General features: G+C 39.2%; 1 protein-coding gene across 2 annotated transcripts in view; it reads right to left on the minus strand.

Moving 5' to 3' along the window:
* Positions 1–23,374, minus strand: part of LOC103081756 (zinc finger protein 567) — a 158,607-nt gene that overhangs the window by 5,553 nt on the left and 129,680 nt on the right. Inside the window, exons 2-4 of one of the 2 annotated variants that reach the window (XM_007471035.1) lie at positions 6,620–6,693; positions 2,980–3,106; positions 2,260–2,355 (exon numbers count right to left, since the gene is read on the minus strand). In XM_007471035.1, the coding sequence (XP_007471097.1) occupies positions 2,260–2,355; positions 2,980–3,106; positions 6,620–6,628 (232 nt within the window). In that variant the 5' untranslated portion in view covers positions 6,629–6,693. Of the gene's footprint in view, positions 1–2,259; positions 2,356–2,979; positions 3,125–6,619; positions 6,694–23,374 lie in introns of those variants that run through there. The other variant, XM_007471034.1, reaches the window with a different exon arrangement.

Raw genomic sequence — 23,374 nt, forward strand, 5'->3', positions numbered from 1 at the left:
CAGTGGTTGAGAGTCCACCTGCCGAAGCAAGGGACACGGGTTCGTGCCCCAGTCCGGGAGGATCCCACATGCCGCGGAGTGGCTGGGCCCGTGAGTCATGGCTGCTGAGCCTGCACGTCCGGAGCCTGTGCTCTGCAACAGGAGGGGCCACAACAGTGAGAGGCCCGTGTACCGCAAAACAAAAAAACAAAAAAACAAAAAACAACAACAAAAAAAACGTGAGCAAAACAGGAATAGCTAGAAATAAAGAGAATAAGGAAGAGAAAATATAAGATAAAATGGGAGGAGTAAGAATGGACACATGAATGATCACAATAAATGAGAATGGATTAAATTCAAGTCAAGGACTCTCAGATTGATTAAAAAAGGAAACTCTAACCTGATTATAATGGACACACTTAAAATGGCAATAATTTTTTAAAAAGGATAAGCAAAGATACATCATAATTTTTTAAACTAACAAAAACAGGGCATTTTATACTAATATCAGAAAAAATAGAATTCAAGGTTAAATGCCACTAAGTGGCAAAATGAAGGTTGGACTGTACTGATAAAAATACAATTTGCAACAAGGATCTATATTTCATCTTTATAAAAATGTAATATGTAGTAGCAAAATATATAATACAATTACGAGCTCTCAGAATTTGATGGTGGAAGTACAGAGAGAGTTAAAAGGACATACAGACTCTAAGTCACATAATCAAAAGGGTTATAGCTAAAGAGTTGAATGCCCCATCCAAAGAACACTAGTTTTAAATATATGTGGAACATTTTCCAAAATTGGAACAACCTGACTTAATGACAACATTGGAAGAGAAAAGGCAGTGGAATGAGTTCTTCTTTGGGCTGAGAGAAGATTCTTGCCAACATAGAATTCCATACTCAGTGAAAATATCCTACAAGAAAAAAGGTAGAATAAAGACATTTTCATGTGGTCAAAAGCTGACAGAATTTGTTAACAGCAGACCTACACAAAAGGAAATATTAAGGGTGTTCTTCAGATAGAGAAAAAATGATCCCAGATGAAAATAAATGACAACAATACAGAGAAGTCATGAGGTAGTAACATAACTAAGTATTCAAAGGCTCCATTTCTGTCCAGCAAGTGCCAGTTACCAATGCTTACTAACATTTTTTTAGTGGTCACTATTGCCTGGCATTGTTCTGGGCATTTTCACATACTAACTCATAAAAAAGCCACAATAACTACATGAGGAAGGCACTATTTTTTTTTTTTTTTTTTCAGTACGTGGGCCTCTCACTGCTGTGGCCTCTCCCGTTGTGCAGCACAGGCTCCGGACGTGCAGGCTCAGCGGCCATGGCTCACAGGCCTAGCTGCTCTGCGGCATGTGGGATCCTCCCAGACCAGGGCACGAACCCGTGTCCCCTGCATCGGCAGGCGGACTCTCAACCACTGTGCCACCAGGGAAGCCCCAGGAAGGCACTGTTTTTAATCCCATTTTCAGAGGAGAAAACTGAAGCACAGAGAATTAAGTAACTTACTTAAACTCACAAATCTAGTAAGTGGCAGAGCCAGGATTTGAACTCAGAAAACCTGATTCCAGGGACTTCCCTGGTGGTCCAGTGGTTAAGCATCCGCCTCCCAATGCAGGGGATGCAGGTTCAATCCCTGCTTGGGGAACTAAGGTCCCACATGCCACGGGGCAACTAAGCCCATGTGCTGCAACTACTGAGCCCTCACACTCTGCAGCCCACACACCACAACTAGGGAGAAGCCTGCGCGCCATAACGAAAGATCCCACATACTGCAACTAAGACCCGATGCAGCCAAATAAATTAAAAAAAAGAAAATCTGATTCCAGAGTATTCCCTCAGCCACTACACATCCTTACCTCTCAAAAGTTAAGAGAATAAATGAATTGCTGAATTAGGTGAAGTGAAAAGCTGTTTTAAGAAAATAAATACTTTTTAAGGACTTGCAGAAAAAAGGATCCAAACTACAGGTAAAATAGCTGCCACCGGAAAGGGGCATATTCCTTTTTGAAATGAGAAGAAAACATAAGAGAAGAAAGAACAGAGAGGAATTAATGGGGATAAAGGCAAGGTTCCCTTGGAAGCTGATGCTGGCAAGGTCTTTGTTCTTCATGGCTTCCCGTCTCAGGCTTTTATTCCTCAGTTTTTGGTAGGGCTTTGAGGGAGTTTCCTGACAATAACTCAAGTTACTGTTATGAGTTGACTCACCTGCTGGGCTATTATTCCCAGTGACCTCCCCTCATTGGATCAGCCCTCACTCACCTGGGCACCATGGTCCTGTCATATCATTTATAACCATCCAGGGTTCTTTCCCTTGCTCCAGTAAGGAGATGACATCGGGCTTAGGAAGGGAAAGTCCTGTTTATAGGAAAAGAAATGGGGCATGATCGTGCTGTTTCCAAATTCAAACCCAGTCTCTTGGTTGCTAAGGAAGAGAGGCAATTACATAAAGGAAGGTGTGAAGGTTGTCCAAAGGATGGGAAGGTGGAGGTGCCAATGGCACTACCCATTTCCACTTCAACAAAGCACAGAACAATTCCCTTGAAGACAGAGAACAGAAACTTAGCCAGAAACTTGTAAGTCTTCCCAGAAATTCACCATGAAGAAACCATAAATTTTATTCTCCATTTGCCCTCTCCCTCTCCCCAATCCATTCCTCACTACTCTTGGCCCTGCTATGTGCCCAGCTTACCCTGGTCCTAACATATCTCATTGGGTTTGGTAGATGGAAAGTATCAGTGGACAGGAAGACAGTTCAGGATATTTCTTATCCCTTTCGCTCCCTCCTTTGACCCAGGAGTTCTGGAGGTAGCTACAGTGGCTACCAGCTGGCCCTTCTCCATGGCTCTAGCTCTCACTATCTTCCGGTGGCAGTGTTTCCTCTCTTTACCCCCTCCAGCCGGAGGTGGTAACAGCCTCCCACTGTTGTAGTCCCTGGGAGCCTTGTTTCCTGGCTGGTCCTGTATTATACAATGTCCTTACCTAGTGAGACCAAGTTACTGAAGTTCTCCAAAGTTACATCCTTGTACAAGTCCTTCTGGGCAGGTTCTAGGCACTTCCATTCTTCCTGAGAGAACTCTATGGCCACATCCCTAAATGTCACCAATCCCTGAAACAATAAACCCATGCACTACTAGTAAATGAAATGACTTTTATTTTTTAAATTGATTACAAAAATTTTCAAAATACACAAAAGTACAGAGAATAGTATAATGAGCCCCCATGAATCCATCACTCTGCTTCAGTAACTTAACAAGACCTTGCAAATCTTGTTTTAGGTCTTCCTTTCCATTTTTTACCCCGGTATATTTTGAGGCAAATCCCACATACCAAACATTATAGTATTTCACCCACAAATACTTTAGTATCTAACAGATTAGACTTTTTAAAAAAGGCATAATAACCAGAATATCACTATCACACTTAATAAAATTAACAATCATTTCCTAATAACCAGATCAAGTTTCAGATTGCCCCAATTTTCTCAAAAGTGATTTTTGACAGTAGGTTTGTTCAAATCAGGATTCAAACAAAATCCACCCCTTGCAATTAGTTTATAGATTTCCTAAAGTCTCTCAAATCTCTTTTAGCATCCACAGACCCTTTAAAAATTTTTACTGCTGTTTATTCATTAAACAAACATTTGAATCAGTAGCATTTCCCATATTCTGGATTTGGCTGATCATATTTTCATGGTATAGTTTAACATGTTTCTCTACTTCCATATTTTTTAGGGGACATAAATATGTCAGAGGTCGTACTGTGTACTTCCTACAGCATCCCCTTAGGAAGCACATAATGACTGGTTGTCTCATTTTTAGTGAGGCTGAAATTCATGCAGCTGGGGGAAACCCCAGGAGAAAAATTAAAGTGTGCTGAACTTGAGAATACTCCCAGCTGCAAAACCTCTCTGAAGAAAGGCATCTTCTACCAGCTCCCTAAGGACTACCACATATTAAATTAAACCAACCAAGATAATTTCATGGGAAAAGATTAGCCTTTTTAACAAATAGTGCTGGAATAAGTGGATATCCCTATGCAAAGAATGAAGCTGGACCTCACATCACACTATATATAAAAATTAACTCAAAATAATTGTAGAGCTAAATGTAAAAGCTAAAACCATAAAACTCTTAGAAGAAAACATAGGAGTATATCTTCACAGCCTTGGTCAGGCAGGGGTTTCTTAGATATGGCACCAGACACAAAAAAGAAACAAAAAGAACAAGAAGATAAAATAAACTTCATCAAAATTTAAAGCTTTTGTTCTGCAAATAATTTCATCAAGAAAGTGAAATTCCAACCCACAAAACTGGGAGAAAATATGTGCAAATTGTTTATCTGATAAGGGACTTGAATCCAGAATATATAAAAACTCTCACAACTCAGTAATAAAAAAGACATCCTAATTATGAACCAGCCAAAGAATTTGAAGAGATTTCTCCAAAGAAAATATACAAATGGCCAATAAGCACATGAAAAGATGTTCAACATCACTAATCATTAGGGAAATGCAAATCAAAACCACAATAAGATGCCATTTCACATCCACTGGGATGGCTATTATGAAAACAAAACAAAACAAAAAACAAAACTCCCAAAAAACAGATATTGGTGAAGATGTGGAGAAACTGGAACTCTCTTACATTGCTGGTAGGAATGTAAAATAGGGTAGCCACTTTGGAAAACAGTTTTGACAGTTCCTCAAAATGTTAAACATAGGGTTAACATGCTACCCAGAAATTCTACTCCTAAGTATACAGAAATGAAAACATATGTCTACCTAAAAACATTGGTATATACTAATGCTTATAGCAGCATTATTCATGATAGCCAAAAAGTAGAAGCAACTCAAATGTCCACAGACTGATGAATTGCTGAACCAAATGTGGTCTATACATATCCATGGAATATTGTTTGGTATAAAAATGAACAAAATACTGATACATGCTACATCACGGAAGCTTGAAAACATTATGTTAAGTGAAAAAAGTCACATACAAAAGATCAAATATTCAATGATTCCATTTATGTTAAAAGTCCAGAAAAGGCAATTCCATAGAGACAAAGTAAATTAGTGGTTGCCAGGGGATGAGGAGGGGAATTTGGGAGTGACAGCTAATGCAAACAGGATTTTTTTTGGCAGTGATGTAAATGTTTTAAAATGGTTTGTGCTGATGGTTGCACAGCTCTGCAAATATACTAGAAAAGCACTGAACTATATACTTACATGGGTGTATTTCATTGTATGTGAATTATATATATGTACAATAAATAAAGCTGTTAACGTTATTGAAGACTTTCATTAATGCTGGTTAAATCTATCAATATATACCACATTAGAAATTAAAAGAGATAAATTTTAAAAATTATTAATTTATTCAAATAACTAATAATAAACCTGTTACATGTTAACATAAATAACACACATTTTATGAAAAATAACTTTGTCAAAATAAAAAAAATTTAGTAGCACTGTTTTACATTTTTGCAAATCTCTTTAATGACTGGCTGAATGAGAGTTAGATTTTCACATCTTCTGTATTCAATCTGTTGGCCAACTTAATTTAATTTAATTTAATTTAATTTAATTTTACTTTTTGGCTGCACCATGCAGCTTGCTGAATCTCAGTTCTCCACCCAGGGACGGAACCCAGGCCACAGCAGTGAAAGCCAGGAATCCTAACCACTAGGTCACCAGGGAACTCCCCAATCTGTTGGGATAACACATTTCATATAGCTTCTGGGAAACTCCACTGTACACTCATTAGAGTTGTGAGTGAAAAAGGCAAATAATGTGTTAGTATTATTATTATAAAAGTAATTTTGACCCCTAGACCTCCTGAAAGGGTCTCAAAGTCTTCCTGGACCACACTTTAAGAACTGCTGACCTAGTGCTACACAATTTAACGTGAATAACTTGAAATCACATTGTTTTGAGTGAAAAAATATGGTAAAAAATATAGAGAATATGACAACTGTACATCAAATTTAAAAATGAAAAACTCAACAGTATACTGTTGAGCAGGCATTCATGTATGGTAAACTATAAGAATCAAAGTGCTAACGAACGCAAAATTAAAAGTAGTCATTAACATTGGTGAGGTGGTAATACGATATGTGAAGGGATGTGGGAAGGGATAAGGGTTGCTTAGATGGTACATTAAATATATCAACTCATTTTATTATTCTTTATACCATATATATGTTATAGACATGTTTTTGCATGTATTTTCCAATACTGTGAAATGTTTTATGATTTTTAAAGAGGGGGTGATATTTTAAAATAGAAGAAAAAAGGAAACTACTTGGGTTAATGGAAAAGATCAAAGTTATCTTATCTTTGGCTCTATTCAACCATGGTTCTGATAAGGGCGGCTCTCAAATTTCTCTCAGGAGAATATATTTCTGCTCCATTGGTGCTCTGGTAAGAACATTGTGCATGTATGTGAACACTTGGAGAAGAGAGGGCCACAAAGGGAGGTGAAGCATCATTGCTCATTCTCTGCAATGGAGGAACTGGGAGCAGGTTACTGAATGGGGCTCAGCCAGACAGGGAAGTCTCAGGATAAAGAACACAAATGTTGATATTATTTCAAGGACAGAGGAAACTTCAACTTACCTGGGTCATGGCTTTTAGAACTACCTGTCCTGCTTGGATTTCTTTAGATTCTTCTCTTGAACAAGTGCAGAGTCCTGAAAAAAAAAAAAAAAACAGAGTAGGGGGAGAAGGGGCAAATCTCATAAACCGAGCTTGCCTCAGCACGCCTAAATAGATGAGCTTAAAACAACTTCCAGGGTCCCTGCTCTGCTTCCTTTGCTCTCCCCTTGTCCCACCACACAACACTAATGCTAAGAACTACTGAGTTAACAAAGCCCAGCCCCTTCCTAAACCATAAGGAAACTGAAAGATGGATTCAAGGCAGATGTGCTTCGGCACTGACATAGAATCCAAGCACGTTAGCAGGAGGGATTCTGGCTGGGACAGTCCCTACCTTGTTGATGCTAATGTACACCCTAGATGAGGCCTAGACAGCTCCCAGCTAGCTGTACCAAGCAGACCTTCCTTTGCAGCTGCAGCAAGGAGGATCACAACTCAGACTCACTCAGACTTTACCCCTTAAAGATGAGGATGGTACCTACAGGCTAGGAGCAGAGCATACCTGTGCAGGCCAAACCTTGTGAAAAAGACAACCCTTAAACAAAGTTTTCCAGCTTCTCTGGGTTCAACAGGCAAAACCGCTTGGGTACCTCCCTGGCTCTACATTCGCCTTCTAAGTTCAAAAAGGGCCACGCCATCCATATGAGAGGCTTCGTCAAAGCCTCCAGCCCCAGCTGGACTTATCAGACAGGAGCAAAAAAAACACAGTAATACAGGCATCTTACAAGCATACCTACACATCCAGAGTATTGACCTGAGTGGGAACTCAATTTCTAGAAGCTTCTTGGCCCAGCAATCCTTATTTTCTACATAAGCCCTCTCTACTGCTTTCCTGAAGAACATCACTTCCTCTCTGGCTGACAACTGCTGAGACTGGTGGAGAACGGCCTACTTCAAGATAATGAGAACTCAGGGTTTTTTTAAGGAAGGTAGTAAGGCTGGTTCTAATTACAGGTGCAAGGAGCACCCACGCTTTTTTTTTTTTAATACTGTGATTTATCATCAGGTACTTTATTCTCTTGGCTACTTTGCAGTCATGCTAGAAGTTTCCAGAATCCTTAGTGCATATGGTGTGCAAGAGAGTCAAAAAGTAAGAAAAGAAAACTCCTCCCTGGAGAGTGAAGTCTAGAGAAATGCAGGCCAGAAAGGTGTAAGGAGTTATTCCAGAGGCTGACGCCGCTAAGGCCGTTGGTATCAACTGGATAGATCTCAATAGTACTAAGAAGAACCAAAACTGATCAACAGATACGTGAGGAAGTCAGACGCACGGAATAGTAGGACATTTCACACACAAAGGACAAATAAACCAAGAGTTAATTTTGGCTACCAAACTGCAATTTGGTTTTCTAGGTCATTTTCCCCCAACTATTTAAAAAGAAACATTAGTGCTACACATATGCAACTTTAAGATGTTGTATTCTCCTATCAAGTTGCACTGAGAAGCAAGTTAAATAAGCCCCTCTTACTGCCGTCCACCTGCAGAGACGTCACATCCATTTTCTTTGATTTCCATTGGCAACAGCGGGAAATAATTCCAATAGTGCTGAAGTAAGCAGCCAGACTGCCTTGCTGAGTTCCCATGGTGGGGAGGGGTGCCGTCCGAAGGAAGACTAGTTAAATCATTGGGGGCTGGTGTCAAGGAAAAGTTCCTGTAAGTTACAGAATATGATTTGGGGCCTAAAATCAGAGGATGTTAATAGGCAGAAAAGGGACAGAAGAGCATTCTGAGCAAAGTGAAGAGCAGTGGCAAAAACAGTGGATCAAAAGGAGACGGTGTGTTTGGATTGCAGACAATAACTGGGAATGACTTGTACAGTTTGGGGCAAGGATTAGACCAGTGCTGTCTTATAGAACCTTTGTGATGATGGAAATCTTCACATCTTGTATTGTCAATAATGTAGCCATTAGCCACACGTGGCTACCAAGCATTTGAAATGTGGCTAGTATGACCGAGGAACTGAATTTTTAATTTAATTTTAGTTAATCTGAATTTAAATCTAATTAATTCTAGAATCTAGAGGAAGATAATGCTTATGACATTAACTGTGAGGACCAGGTCTCATCATCACTGTAAACAGTACGGGCCACAGTGACTGAAGTATAAAGGTGACCAATGAATACTGACTGAATATATATACAAGTTTGGTTTTCACCCATTAATGAATGGAAGGCTACTGAAGAATTTAAAAAAGGAAGTGAAAGGGCCAATATAGCCAGATTATTTTAGTGGAGAGGAGTAAAACTGGAGTCAGGGAGATCAGCTGAAAGGTGCCTGTACTTTCCCAAGCAAACAAAGGGCCTGACCCAAGATAGTGATAGTGGAAATGAGGAGGAAGGGGATGAATTCAAGGTGTCAGAGAAGTAAAATCAACTGGTTCTGGCATCTGATTGGATATGGATGCAGAGAGAAAAAAGAGTCAGGAATTCTTTCATATTTACTGAGTTCCCAACTCAGTTGGCATGGTTCTATGTGTAAGGAAGATAGCAGATCCAGTCTGTCCCAGCGGATCTCACGTTCTAATGGAAGGAGACAATAACAAATATTGATATACTGACATTGATATTCCTATTTATATGTAAAGGAGTCAAAGTTCTATAGCGGAAAATAAAAAGATTAAGGAGATGGGGAAATGAAGGGTGGTCTAAGAAGGCTTTTCATTGGGAATGTGACATCGACACAGATACCTAGGGGAAGCACAGTCCTAGCAGAGGGACCAACAAATGCAAAGGCCTCTAGGCAAGAGCAGGCTTTAACAACAAAGAGGAAGGAGATTAGAGTGGCTGGAATGGGGTGAGTGAGAAAATGAGGGCCAGAGAGGTAGATGGAAGCTGGATCACACAGGGCTTGTAGGCCTTGTGTAAGAACGTTGGTTTTACTCTTGAGTAAGACAGGAAGCCACTGAAACACTTCAAACCAAGGAATGGCATAATCTGATTTACATTTAAAAGGATCACTCATGGAAAATGGACTAAGAGGACAAGCGGGGGAAGCAGGGAAAGGGGGGGAACTGAGAAGGTTACTGCAGTAATCCTGGCAAGGGATTGAGGGGCTTGCCTTACGGTGGTATGGTCCTGGGGGAGGTGACAAGAACTGATCAGATTCTAGATATTCTCTGTAGGAAGAGCTGACAGGATTTACTGATTTTAGGTATAAAAGAAAAAAAAGAGGCCAAGATGATGCTAGGGTTTTTGGCTTGAGCAACCAGAGGTATGAAGTTACCATTTTTTAACATAATGGACTGTGAGAGGAGCGGGTTTGGATGGACCAATTATGAATTCTGTTTTACCTTAATAGTTGAGATGATTATTATATGTCTAAGTGGAAATGCCAGATGTCCATTAGATATTCGATCTGGGAGTTCAGAGAAAGTCCAAATGTAGGAATATAAAATGGGAAGTTGCTGATGTTCAGTTGATATTTGAAGCTCTGATACTAGGTAAGACTGCCTACAGAGTGATTAAAGGTAAGGAAGAAAAACGGTCCAAAGCCTGAGCCTGAGGGGCTCCAACGGTTAGAGAACAGGGAGATGAAAAGGAAAAAAGAAAGAAAGGAGTCTGAAAAGGAAACATTAGTGGAATAGAAGGAAAAGAAGAGAATTGGGCTTCACTGAAAGCCCAGTGAAGAAAGTATACCAAGAAGGAAGGTGAGAACAACTGTCAAATGCTACCAATAGGTCAAGTGGTATGAGGAACGAGAACTGTCCATTGGATCTGGCATTAGAGAGATCATTAGAAGTCTCAACAAAAGTGGATTCTCTAGAGTGGAGGACACAAAATCTTGGGTGGACTGAGTTCAAGAGAAAATGGAAGGTGGGACTTCCCTGGTGGTGTAGTGGTTAAGAATCCACCTGCCAATGCAGAGGACATGGGTTCGGAGCCCTGGTCTAGGAAGATCCCACATGGCGCAGAGCAACTAAGCCCGTGTGCCACAACTACTGAGCCTACACTCTAGAGCCCGTGAGCCACAAATACTGAGCCAGCGTACCACAACTACTGAAGCCCGCCCGCCTAGAGCCTGTGCCCGGCAACAAAGAGAAGCCACCGCAGTGAGAAGCCCGAGCACTGCAACAAACAGTAGCCCCCACTCGCTGCAACGAGGGAAAGCCTGCACGCAGCAACGAAGACCCAACACAGCCAAAAATAAATAAATAAATAAATTTATAAGAGAAAATGGAAGGAAAGGAAGTGGAGACAGAAGAGCCATCCCTTTCAAGGAGTTTTGTTGAAAAGAACAGAGAAATAGAGCTAGAAATGGATATGGAATCCAGGAACGGTTGTTTGTTTTGAATGTGGGAGAGATTACAGCATGGTTTATAGTGATGGGAATAACCCAGTAGAGAAAAATGAATAATGCAGGGACATAGGAGACAACTGCACAGGAGCAATGACCTTGAGCAGGAGAGAGGCGATGGGAACCAGCACCCAAGTATTGGGGGCTGAATTACAGAAGATCACAGGTAGTTAGTTCATAACTAGGGAAGGGAGAGTACATAAGTACAGGAATGATCCCCAGGATTCTAGGGTGAGGTGATGCAGTGCCATTCATATACACTTTCATTTAGTTTTAATTTTATAACTACCCTGTTAGTTAAATAAAGTTGATTTTCTCACATTATACATAAGAGAAGCTAGAATGCCTGAGGGGTTATGATATTGACCCAAGGCCACACTGAGTGGGATATGAACCCAAGTGTTGTATTTTATTGCCCATGAAAGTTTCCATCAGCATAAACTGCCTCCCTGTGGTTACTGCCATTAATGAGGGGAATGAACAATAAATTCCCCAATTAAGAGAGTTAGAAAAGGCCCAATTAAGAGAGTTAGGGGTTAATGGGAGAAGGAAACTGAAACCTTTTGTAAGGGCTTTGTCACAGGAGACAATTCTGACAAGTAATAGTTTCTTTTAAGAATTATTAGACAAGAAGGCACCAGATACATTAGAAATCAGGAGGGAAAAGCCTAGGAAAACATCTCAGAATTCAGAGGAAAAAAAGACACAGAAGAAATGAATTCTGAAAACAAAGGTCAGAGATATGGAAGAGAGATCCAGAAGACCTAAAATATATGTAAAAGTGGAGAATAAAACAGAACAGTGGGAGGAAAAGTGAATAAAAGTTAATAATAAGAGTGTTTTCTGGAGGAAATAAAATACCTGAATCTTTATATTAGAAAGAATCCCTGAGAGCTTATAAAAATTCACAAAGGGCCACATCTGGATGCATCCTGGTAACAATCCTAAAATTTTCACTTACCAATAAGATATTATTCTTAAATGTCCATGGACTATTTAGAACGCACCACATAATACCAGCCATGTTCCCTTTGGAGGTTTTGTATATTCCTTCTGGAATGCTCCTCCTCAAGATAGTCATAGAGCTCACTTGCTCCCTCCACGAAGGTTTCTGCTTAAACTTCACCTCTATGACCAAACTATTAAAGTATTACCCTTTGTCATTCACTTTAGCCTTCCCTGCTTTATTTTTCCTTCTAGCTCTCAGTGCTACTATACATTATATTACATATTTGCTTGTCAATAATTTGACTCTTCCCACTAAACTTAAAAGCAGGGATCTTGTTGGTTTTGTTCATTATTAATTCCTCAGGACGTAAAATACTACATGGGAGGCACTCAAACTCTCCAGTGAATGTACAAGATCACAATGCAAACCTTAAGATTTTATCAAAGTAGCAATTTCTCAGCCTATTTTTTGTGGTTGTACCATAAGCCAAAAAGAAGTTCTAACTTGATAAAATATTTAATATAAAAATAAAATATCTGTAAATGTACTTCAGACAAATATAATGTATCTATATTTTGTGAACATATAACATACAAGGCAGAAAAATACAAAGAAAAAACTTATATTTGAGATTTTAAAAACTCTAGCCCAAAATACTAAAATCAAAATGAAAAGGCAAATGATAAAATGAAAAAAAAAAAAAAGCCTTTAACTCACAAGTCAGATAAACAACAAAAATTCTTATTGGATAGTGCTTTTAAAATTAAATTTTCAGGGCTTCCCTGGTGGCACAGTGGTTAAGAATCTGCCTGCCAATGCAGGGGACGTGGGTTTGAGCGCTGGGCTGGGAAGATCCCACATGCCGCAGAGCAACTAAGCCCGTGCACCACAACTACTTAGCCTGCGCTCTAGAGCCTGCGAGCCACAACTACTGAAGCCCGTGTGCCTAGAGCCTGTGCTCCGCAACAAGAGAAGCCACTGCAATGAGAAGCCCGTGCACTGCAAAGAAGAGTAGCCCCTGCTCGCTGCAACTAGAGAAAGCCTGCATGCAGCAACAAGGACCCAACTCAGCCAAAAATAAATTAATTAAAAAAAATTAAATTTTCAGAAAAAAGCAATAATTTTAGATAAATGAGCAAAGGATATGCATGGGCAACTCACTAGATAATAAAGTGGCTCCTCAACCTATCAAGAGTTTTAAAACTTCACTAGTAATGAAGGGAATGTACGTTAAAGCAATAAGGAAATAACATTTTACAGTATCAATTTGGCAAATTTTTAAAAGACTGATGACACGTCACAATAGCATGATGTGAGGAAATGGACACACACTGTAGATTATAGCTGGTATAAACTTGCAACAAGGCAATGTTAGCAGAAATTAAACCATGTATATCCTCTGATGAAGTAATTCTATATCTGAGACTCCAAAAGATGAGTGTGGGGTGTATGATGGAGACACTGCTGACAATGGAAACAACTTGGAGAGAATTTAAATATCCTACAAAATATAGTGTATCCATACAATGGAAACATTGTTGCCATAAAAACATCTTTGCTGATGTTAAGATGTTAAACAACTTTGGGTGAATAAGGTAGGTAATAAAACAGTATATGTAATCTTATTTTTATAGGAAAAATATATACATGTGTATATACATGCATATGTGTATGCATAGAAAATGGATTGAAAGGATTTTCAATTAAATTTTTACATTTGTCTCTAGGTGTATAATTATGGGGGAATCTGTTTTTCTGTATTTTTTTTTTCTTTTCTTTTCTTTTTTTGGCCACACCACGCTGCATGTAGGATCTTAGTTCCCCAACCAGGGATGGAACCTGCATCCCCTGCATTGGAAGCATGGGGTCTCAACCACTGAACCGTCAGGGAAGTCCCTGTTTTCCTGTGTTTTCAAGTTTTCCCTTAAGCATATGTTTTATAATCATAAATAACACAATTAATTCCTTCCTCCTCATGGGGAAGGATAGATTATAAAAGAAAATATGAATGGAGTGATATGAGTGACAGTGAAGTGCCTCTGGGAACTTGTATGCTGAAGGAGCTTAATCTTCTCCGTAGTTCTAGAGCTTTTGAGGGGTGTGTTCGCAAATAGTAACTGACTTCCCACAGAGGAGGTGAGCTTTCATATAAAAGGCTTCCTGTTTCCTTAGTCTCCTCACTCACCTGTGCACAGGCCTCTTGTTAACCTCTTTCCACAGTCCAGGATGTCTTCCTTGCTCCAAAAAGAATTCACACCTAATTTACAGAAGCAACTTCCTATACACAGAAAAAGAAATGGGTCTTAGCCAGTGTGGTAGACATTACTAATTTAATTACTAATGTCTCACCATTATCCAGTTTTTCAAGTATCCAGTCTTCCACATAATCCAGACCACATAATTCTCTAATCTTTCTATTGCTGATGTGGTGGCCAAGGAGGCTATGTGTTTCAGATGGTACAGCTACAGGATGGTGGAGTCTCCTTTAGTCTGGGACCCTGCCTATGCTGATGCATAATGAGCAAAACTTAAAAAGTTATTTTGTAAACCACTGAGATTTGGGGGTTGTTTGCTACCACAGCATAACAACCTGTCCTAACTAATACGCTAATTCAGCTATACTCTGACTAAATAAAAATTCAGACTTGGGGCCTTGGTCAATACAAGAAAGAATAATTTTTTAAAAGTGAGAGGAAACTTCAGAAATACAGAGCAGAGTTGTGCATTTCCAACTCTATACATCTCAAAGGGATTTTTCACAAACCCACAATGTGAAACAAAAGGCCCTAAAAAGGCAGATTATGAGTTATGGGACAAGTTGTTCTTGACCCAGCAAAATCATGCTCCTTTAGATCTCTATCATCAAATCTTTGTACAAATTCTTCTAAGCAAAGTTCAGCCATCTACACACCACCCAGTGAAGCTTGCAGTTACATCCCTGGATTTTCCCTGTCCCTAAATTGACAGACATTCTTATTCTTCAGAGGGCATGGATCCCACATCACACAAGGCTTGGGCCGGGGGAGTGGGAGAACTTGACAGCTCATGAGAAGTAGATATATATAGATATCTTCACCTTAACATTAGTAATCTGTTCCTGAAAAAGCAATCATTCTGAGTAAAAATTCTAACCAGGAGCCTCTTTCCCAATATTTAAAATGTGAAAAATATAATGAGTCACATTTTAACACAAAGCCCCCAAATAATTTCCTAAACATAATTAAACACAAGAAACACCTACATATAAATAATAAACTATTGTATTAAGACGAAAATTTCTGGGACTTCCCTGGTTGTGCAGTGGTTAAGAATCCGCCTGCCAATGCAGGGGACACGGGTATGAACGCCGGTCTGGGAAGATCCCACATGCCACGGAGCAACTAAGCCTGTGCACTACAACTAATGAGCCTGCGCTCTAGAGCCCGTGAGCCAAAACTACTGAGCCTGTGCACCACAACTACTGAAGCCCGCGAGGCTAGAGCCTGTGCTTCACAACAAGAGAAGCCACTGCAATGAGAGGCCTACACGCCGCAACGAAGAGTAGCCCCCGCTTGCCCCTACTACAGAAGTCCCGCACACAGCAATGGAGACCCAACGCAGCCAAAAAGAAAAAAAAAAAGATGAAAATTTCTTAAAACATCACTTCCTGATCACCAATTATAGATATTAATAATTAGTTGCTTTGTGTGCAGTAACATGGCCTCCTTTAGCACCATGAACATCTGCACATCCCTTTTGTTGACAGGCCAATCTATACATTTGTCAAAGTATTTATATGACTCTGATATTTAACTAAGTGAATTTCTGATGTAACTTGAAACTTTTCCTATATGTCATATTTTTAAATGTTGTATTGAGCTTTATGGATGTAAACATCCAGTCTAAACATCAACCCAAAATCAATACACTGAGAGGTATGTACATTCTCAGGCAAGTTCAAGATTCTGAGTCAGACAACAGCATATTAAATAAATTAAAGATTTCTATAAAAGAGCAATTCTCAGTACTCACAAATTTACTAGTAATTAAGTAGTTAATAACATAGAAAATGTTCAAGATATGGTTAGATTACAAAACAACTGGGCATCATGTGGTCTTATTTGTAAAATACATGTATATATTAACATAGACAATATAGACAGACAAATCAGACTGAACATATCAGGGAAGTTTTATCCTTAAAGATTACTTTGGTTATTTCTGGGTTGTGATCTTCAGTTTTCTTAGTTTTGCTTAAGTGTAGTTTTTCAGTAACCACGCATTAAATTTTCAATGCATATTTTAAAGTTCTGTTAAGTATAAGCTACTCCCAAACGGCAGATGAAAAAGGATATACTTTATTTTAAACAATCTTCCTTTGAACATGAAATAATAGCTCAGGATATTCTGAAAACAGTTCTTTTTCACAGAATGGCTTCTGTTGTTTTTGCTTGTCAGCTCCCAATTTTTGGAAACTTCTTGATTTGGTAACTACATTTATGTGCGCTGGAGACCTGCCTGGAAGAGAACTAAAAGTCATTCAGGCCAAGTCCTGTGTATAAGTGATGCTTCCTTTCAGCTCTTCTCGCCAGATAGGTTTATTATGTTTCTGCACCTGCCCTATTTGCCTCAGTGTTCTCTGAACAGCTATAGAATCATCTTGCTCCATTGGTCATACTTTGTATTTCTTTTTAACACTTTTTTTTAAAAGACTTTTTTGATATGGACCATTTTTAAAGTCTTTATTGAATTTATTACAATATTACTTCTGTTTTATGTTTTGGTTTTTTTGGCCATGAGGCATGTGGGACCTTAGCTCCCCAACCAGGGATCGAACTTGTACCCCCTGCATTGGAAGGCGAAGTCTTAACCACTGGACTGCCAGGGAAGTCCCCATACTTTGGATTTCTGATGATTAGAATGAAAATTGCAGGAAATATAGGTGACTCAGTTCACCTCCATAGAGTTCTTATGGGATCAGTTTGACTTAGATATGACATGACATGACAATGACAGCTCTGGTCATACAAATATCTTCCTTTTATGAACTCTCATAGCATACTATCAGGGTAAACTAGTGCCTTTTTTCTTCCTTTACTTTGGACATTTGTATACAAGTTTTATCTCCCCCATTACATTATTTGTAATTTAAAAACAGAGATTCTCACTTTTTAAAAGTGCTTTGTCTCCCTGAGTTCTAGATTAGGATTTTGCATATTTGAAAATTCTTAATAAATGTCTAATGCCTGACCCAAAGGAATTCATTATAAAAATACATGAAGTTGTATGCACAAGAGTACTTTTGGGACAATTTCACAATTAAAATATAGAAATATAAATGCTCTTTAGTAGGCAATAAAGCGAATAAATTAAGGTGCATCTCGATAATGAAATACTACATAGTGACTTTAAAATATAATTGTTACACAGTCAATGCATTATTAAATGAGGCAGGCAGGTTACAGAATTTATATAAGAGATACCACTCTATAAAATCCCACAGAAAGGGCTTCCCTGGTGGCGCAGTGGTTGAGAGTCCGCCTGCCAATGCAGGGGACACGGGTTCGTGCCCCGGTCCGGAAAGATCCCACAGGCCGTGGAGCGGCTGGGCCCGTGAGCCATGGCCGCTGAGCCTGCACGTCCGGAGCCTGTGCTCCGCAATGGGAGAGGCCACAACAGTGAGAAGCCCGCGTACCGCTAAAAAAAAAAAAAATTATCTGTTTACTTTTCAGTGTCCCCTACTGCATCGTAAAAATTTTTAGGGTTTGTATAATATTTATCTTTAGATGAATTACATTTTGAGCAAAATTTCTTATTTTTGCATTAAGCTTATATATTTCATAATAAAAAACATAACAGTACTTTCCACTTAAACAAAAATAAATAACTAGAGTTGTAGCTGACATTTATTTTCCAGGCAGCAGAAAAATTATGAGCAATCGAGCCAATGTCTATAACACAAGTAGGGACAAAAAAAGGAAATTAGTATGATTGAAACAAATTACAACTAAAAGTTCTTTAACAGTCCTTTAACATATTCTCTGGTGCACTGAAATAGCTTCATTATCAAAAACATCCTGTGAATGACCAATTTTCAAGACAGTGCAATTTCCAGTTTAAGTGAGACAGTGAGCACAAAGCAGAATGCATGGTGTCAGATACGTAGCCAGTTTCTTCTCTATTCAATTACCCATTAAAAAATTTGGGGATGGGATCTTTGCAAAATTTGAATACTTTTTTTTTTTTTTTTTTTGCAGTACGCGGGCCTCTCACTGCTGTGGCCTCTCCCGTTGTGGAGCACAGGCTCCGGACGCGCAGGCTCAGTGGCCATTGCTCACGGGACCAGCCACTCCGCGGCATGCGGGATCCTCCCGGACCGGGGCACGAACCCGCGTCCCCCGCATCGGCAGGCGGACTCTCAACCACTGCGCCACCAGGGAAGCCCTGAATACTTTTTTATTCATCATTTTCAGTGTTGTATCATTACAGTATTTTCCTTGTTCTGGTTAACTCTCTGTAAGCATATGTTTATTAGCTGAATAATATTCCATCATATGAATGTAATATGTGATAGAAACTTCCTCTTTTAACTCCCTGTTGTTGGGCACAAGTTTTGGACAACATCTCAAAGGCTATTATTACCAGGCACTACTGTCTTTGATTGCAGTTCTAAATTTTTAAGGGTCATGAATCTCTTTGAAAATCTTATGAAATCATAAATCTTCTTTCAAGAAAAAAATCAAATAAATTAGTATCTGCAAGGACTTCCCTGGTGGTCCAGTGGCTGAGACTCCGTGCTCCCAATGCAGGAGGCCCGGGTTCAATCCCTGTTCCGGGATGCATGCCGCAACTAAGAGTTCATATGCCACAACTAAGAGGCCCGAATGGCATAACTAAGATGCCACAACTATGAGCCTGCAAGCCGCGGTGAGGATCCTGTGTGCTGCAACTAAGACCCAGTGCAGCCAAAATAAATAAATAAATAAGTATTTTTAAAAAAAGTATCTGCAAAAATTGCATAAAATTTCATGGCGTCTGCAGAGCCCTGAAGTCTAAGGGTGGGAGCCTGGACCTTCTTTAAAAACCCTGCTGTAGGGCTTCCCTGGTGGCGCAGTGGTTGAGAGTCCGCCTGCCGATGCGGGGGACGCGGGTTCGTGCCCCGGTCCGGGAGGATCCCGCGTGCCGCGGAGCGGCTGGGCCCGTGGGCCACGGCCGCTGGGCCTGCGCGTCCGGAGCCTGTGCTCCGCAACGGGAGAGACCACAGCAGTGAGAGGCCCGCGTACAGCAAAAAAAAAAAAAAAAAAAAAAAACCCTGCTGTAACCACTTATTTACAAACACCAAGTACTACTAGTTAATATTCTTTTTTTTGTTTTTTCCATAACTTATCAAAAGAACAACATGGATTTGGCCGGAAACAAATTTAAGACCCAAAACCTAAAATGCCCCATATCAAATTAGATCTGGTTACTGAAACAAACTTTTATCCCAGATTTGTGAATCTAGACTTCTGATATAGGTCCCAATCACATTCTTACTCCTAAAAGCCAGAACAGCAGAAGGCCTTGTTCATCAACCCAGACTGTGAACATCAAAAATATTAATAACAAGTGTTACATGATCCAGGGTATCTGTGTACAATTATGCAGGGGCCGTTGTTCATGAATCAACAAATCACAACCCTCCAAAAGATGTAGATCTATGCCAACAGAACCCTTTGCTGCATAAATGGTATAAAGGAGAAACTGAATAATTTGACAATAAAAAAAGGAACATCAGGAAACTAGCTGCACTAGACATTAAAATGTACTGTAAAGTCTCTAATAATTAAAACAGTGTGGTAGTAGTGCATAAATAGACAAACCAACCAGTGGAACAGAACAGAAGGCCTAGAAATAGAACCAAGTATCAATATGTATGGACATTTAGTATATGATAGAGATGGCATTTAAAATCAGTGGGGCAAAGATAAAATTCTTAATAAATGGTGCTGGGAAAACTGGATAGCCATTTAGAAAATATAAAATTAAATCCATACCCCATTCCATACACAAAATTAAACTCCAAATGGATCAGGGTGCTAGATGTAAAAGATGAAACCATACAGTTATTAGAAGATAACACATGTAAATTCCCCTTTAATCCTGAGATTGAGAAAGGCTTTCTAACTCCAGAAGCAATAAAGGAAAACATTGGTAATTTGACTACATAAAAATAAAAATATTCAACGACAAAGAACACCATAAACAAAGTCAAAAGACAACTGTCAAACTGGAAGAAAATACTTGCACCATACAACACAGATGAGGAACTAATATTCCTAATGTGTAAAGAATTCTTAAACATTGTGACAAAGCACCAAAAACAAAAACAAACAACAAACAAAAAAACTCCGTGAAAGTAAACAGGAAAAAGAGATGGACAATTCACACACAAAAAAGATGTAAAAAAGGCCCTTAAGGATATGTATGAAAAGATGTCTATCAACATAATACTGGAATTCCTAGACAGAGCAGTTGTGCAAGAAAAAGAAATAAAAGGCATCCAAATTGGAAAGGAAGAAGTAAACTTATCTCTGTTCACAGATGACATAATCTTATATATAGAAAACCCTAGAGATTACACACACACACACACACACACACACACACACACACCCTGTTAGAGCTAAAAGATGAATTCAGCAAAGTTGCAGGATACAAAATCAACACACAAAAATCAGTTGAATTTCTATATAGACTAACAATGAACAGTCAGAAAAGAAAATTTAAAAAAATCCATTTATGATAGTATCAAAAAGAACAAAATACTTAGGAATAAACTTAACTAAGGAAGCAAAAGACTTAATGCATTGATAACTACAAAGATTGCTGAAAGAAATAAAAGAAGACATAAATAAATGGAAAGATATCCTGTGTTCAAGACTTGGAATACTTAATATTGTTAAGATGCTGTGATGGACTTAGAATTGTGTGTGTCCTCCCCGCCCCATTCATATGTTGGAAGCCCTAACCCCTAATGTCACTGTATTTGGAGATAGGGCCGTTATGGAAGTAATTACATTTAAATGACATCATAAGGGTGGGGGCCTGATATGATAGCAGTAGTGTCCCTATAAGAAGAGACACCAGAGAGCTCACTCTCTCTCTGCCATGTGAGGACTCAGTGAGAAGGTGGCACCTTGATCTCAGACTTCCAACCTCCATAATTGCGAGAAAATAAATTTCTGTTGTTTAAGCCACCCAGTCTATGGTATTTTGTTATGGAAGCTTGAGCTGACCAAGACAGATGGCAATACTACCTAAAGTAACATACAGATTCAATGCAATCCTTTTGAAAACCCCAATGATTTTTTGAAAAAATGGAAAAATCCATCCTAAAATTCACACAGAATCTCAAGGGACTCCAAATAGCCAAAACAATCTTACTCTCACACTTCTTGATTTCAAAACTTACTACAAAACTTACCAAAGATGGTAATCAAAACAGTGTGGTGGGCTTCCCTGGTGGCGGAGTGGTTGAGAGTCCGCCTGCTGATGCAGGGGACGCGGGTTCGTGCCCCCGGTCCGGGAAGATCCCACATGACGTGGAGCGGCTAGGCCCGTGAGCCATGGCTGCTGAGCCTGCATGTCCGGAGCCTGTGCTCCGCAACGGGAGAGGCCACCACAGTGAGAGGCCGCGTACCGCAAAAGAACAAAACAAAAAACAAACAAACAAAAAAAACAAACGGTGTGGTACTAACAAAAAGACAGATATCTAGACCAATGAAATAGAAATCCTCACATATATGGTCAAATAATTTTCAGCAAAGGAGTCAAGACTATTTGATAGGGGAAAGGACAGTCTTTTCAACAAATGGTGCTGGGAAAACTGGATATCCACATGCAAAAGAATAAAGTTGGACCTGTACCTAATACTACATTAAAAAATTAACTCAAAATGGATCAAAGATCTAAACATAAGAGCTAAAACTATAAAACTCTTAGAAGAAAACATAGGGAAAACTCTTCATAACACTAGATTTAGCAATTATTTCTTGGATATGACAACGAAAGCACAGGCAACAAAAGAAAAAAACGTGTTGTAGACTTCATCAAAATAAAAAACTTTTGTGCATCAAAGGATACTGTCAACAGAGTGAAAGTACAATCCATGGAATGGGAATATTTGCAAATCATATGTTTGATAAGGGATTACTATTCAGAGTATATAAAGAACTCCTAGAACACAACAACAACAAACAAACAAACCCCGGTGGCCTCGTGGTTAGGATTCCAGGCTTTCACTGCCGTGGCCCAGGTTCAATCCCTGGTCAGGGAACTGAGATCCTGCACGCCGCACAGTGCAGCCAAAAGAAAAGGCGGGGGAGGGGCAAAGGACATTTCTCCAAAGATATACAAATGGCCAACAAACAACGTGAAAAGATTTCCTACATCACTAATGATTAAAGGAATGCAAATCAAAACCATAATGAGATACCACTTCACACTCATTAGGATGCCTATTATAAAAAAAGCAGAAAATAACAAGCATTGGCAAGGATGTAGAGAAATCAGAACCCTTGTTCACTGCCAGTGGGAATGTAAAATAGTGCAGCTGTTGTAGAAAATGGTATGGTGATTCCTCAAAAAATTAAACATACCATGTGATCCAGCAATTCAACTTCTGGATATATACTCCAAAGAAGTGAAAGCAGGGATATGAACAGATATTCATAAACCCATGTTCAGAGCAGCATTATTCACAATAGCAAAAAGGTGTTAGCAACCCAAGTGCCCACTGATAAATTAATAAACAGAATGTGGTATATATGTACAATGGAAAATTATTCAGACTTAAAAAGGAAGGAAATTCTGACATATGCTACAACATGGAAGGAAATTCTGACATATGCTACAATATGAATGACATATGCTACAACATGAATGAAATAAGTCAGTCATAAAAGGACAAACACTGTATGATTCCACTTATGTGAGGTACCTAGAATATTCTAATTCATAGAGATAAAAAGCAGAATGGTGGTTTCGAGGGGCTGGAGGAAGGGGCGAAGGGAATTATTGTTTGATGGGTACAGAGTTTCGGTTTTTGAAGATGAAAAAAGTTCTGGAGATGAATGGTGGTGATGGCTGCACAATGCAAATGGAGTTAATGTTACTGAACAGCATAATTAAAATGGTAAATTTTATGTTATGTATATTTAACCATAAAAAACCCCAACAAACTGAGATTGGTTGGTTACCTATAATGGGTGATTGGGCACAGTGTGGAAAGAATGGGGGAATGGAATTGGGAGAGAAGGAATGATGGAGGAGTAACTGAGTAGATCTTCTGGTCTAATTCTAACTTTCAGAACCATGTTAATGTTTCACATACTCAAAAAATAATTAAAATCAACCAGGATGTGTGTTTGGGAGCCCCAAATAAAATACAAACAGTAACAAATGAACCTATGTATATTACAAATGAGTAATATTACCATACAGATGGGTGTAGGGA

This window comes from Lipotes vexillifer, unplaced genomic scaffold (genome assembly GCF_000442215.2).
Source record: "Lipotes vexillifer unplaced genomic scaffold, Lipotes_vexillifer_v1.1 scaffold182, whole genome shotgun sequence".
Classification (NCBI taxonomy): domain Eukaryota; kingdom Metazoa; phylum Chordata; class Mammalia; order Artiodactyla; family Lipotidae; genus Lipotes; species Lipotes vexillifer.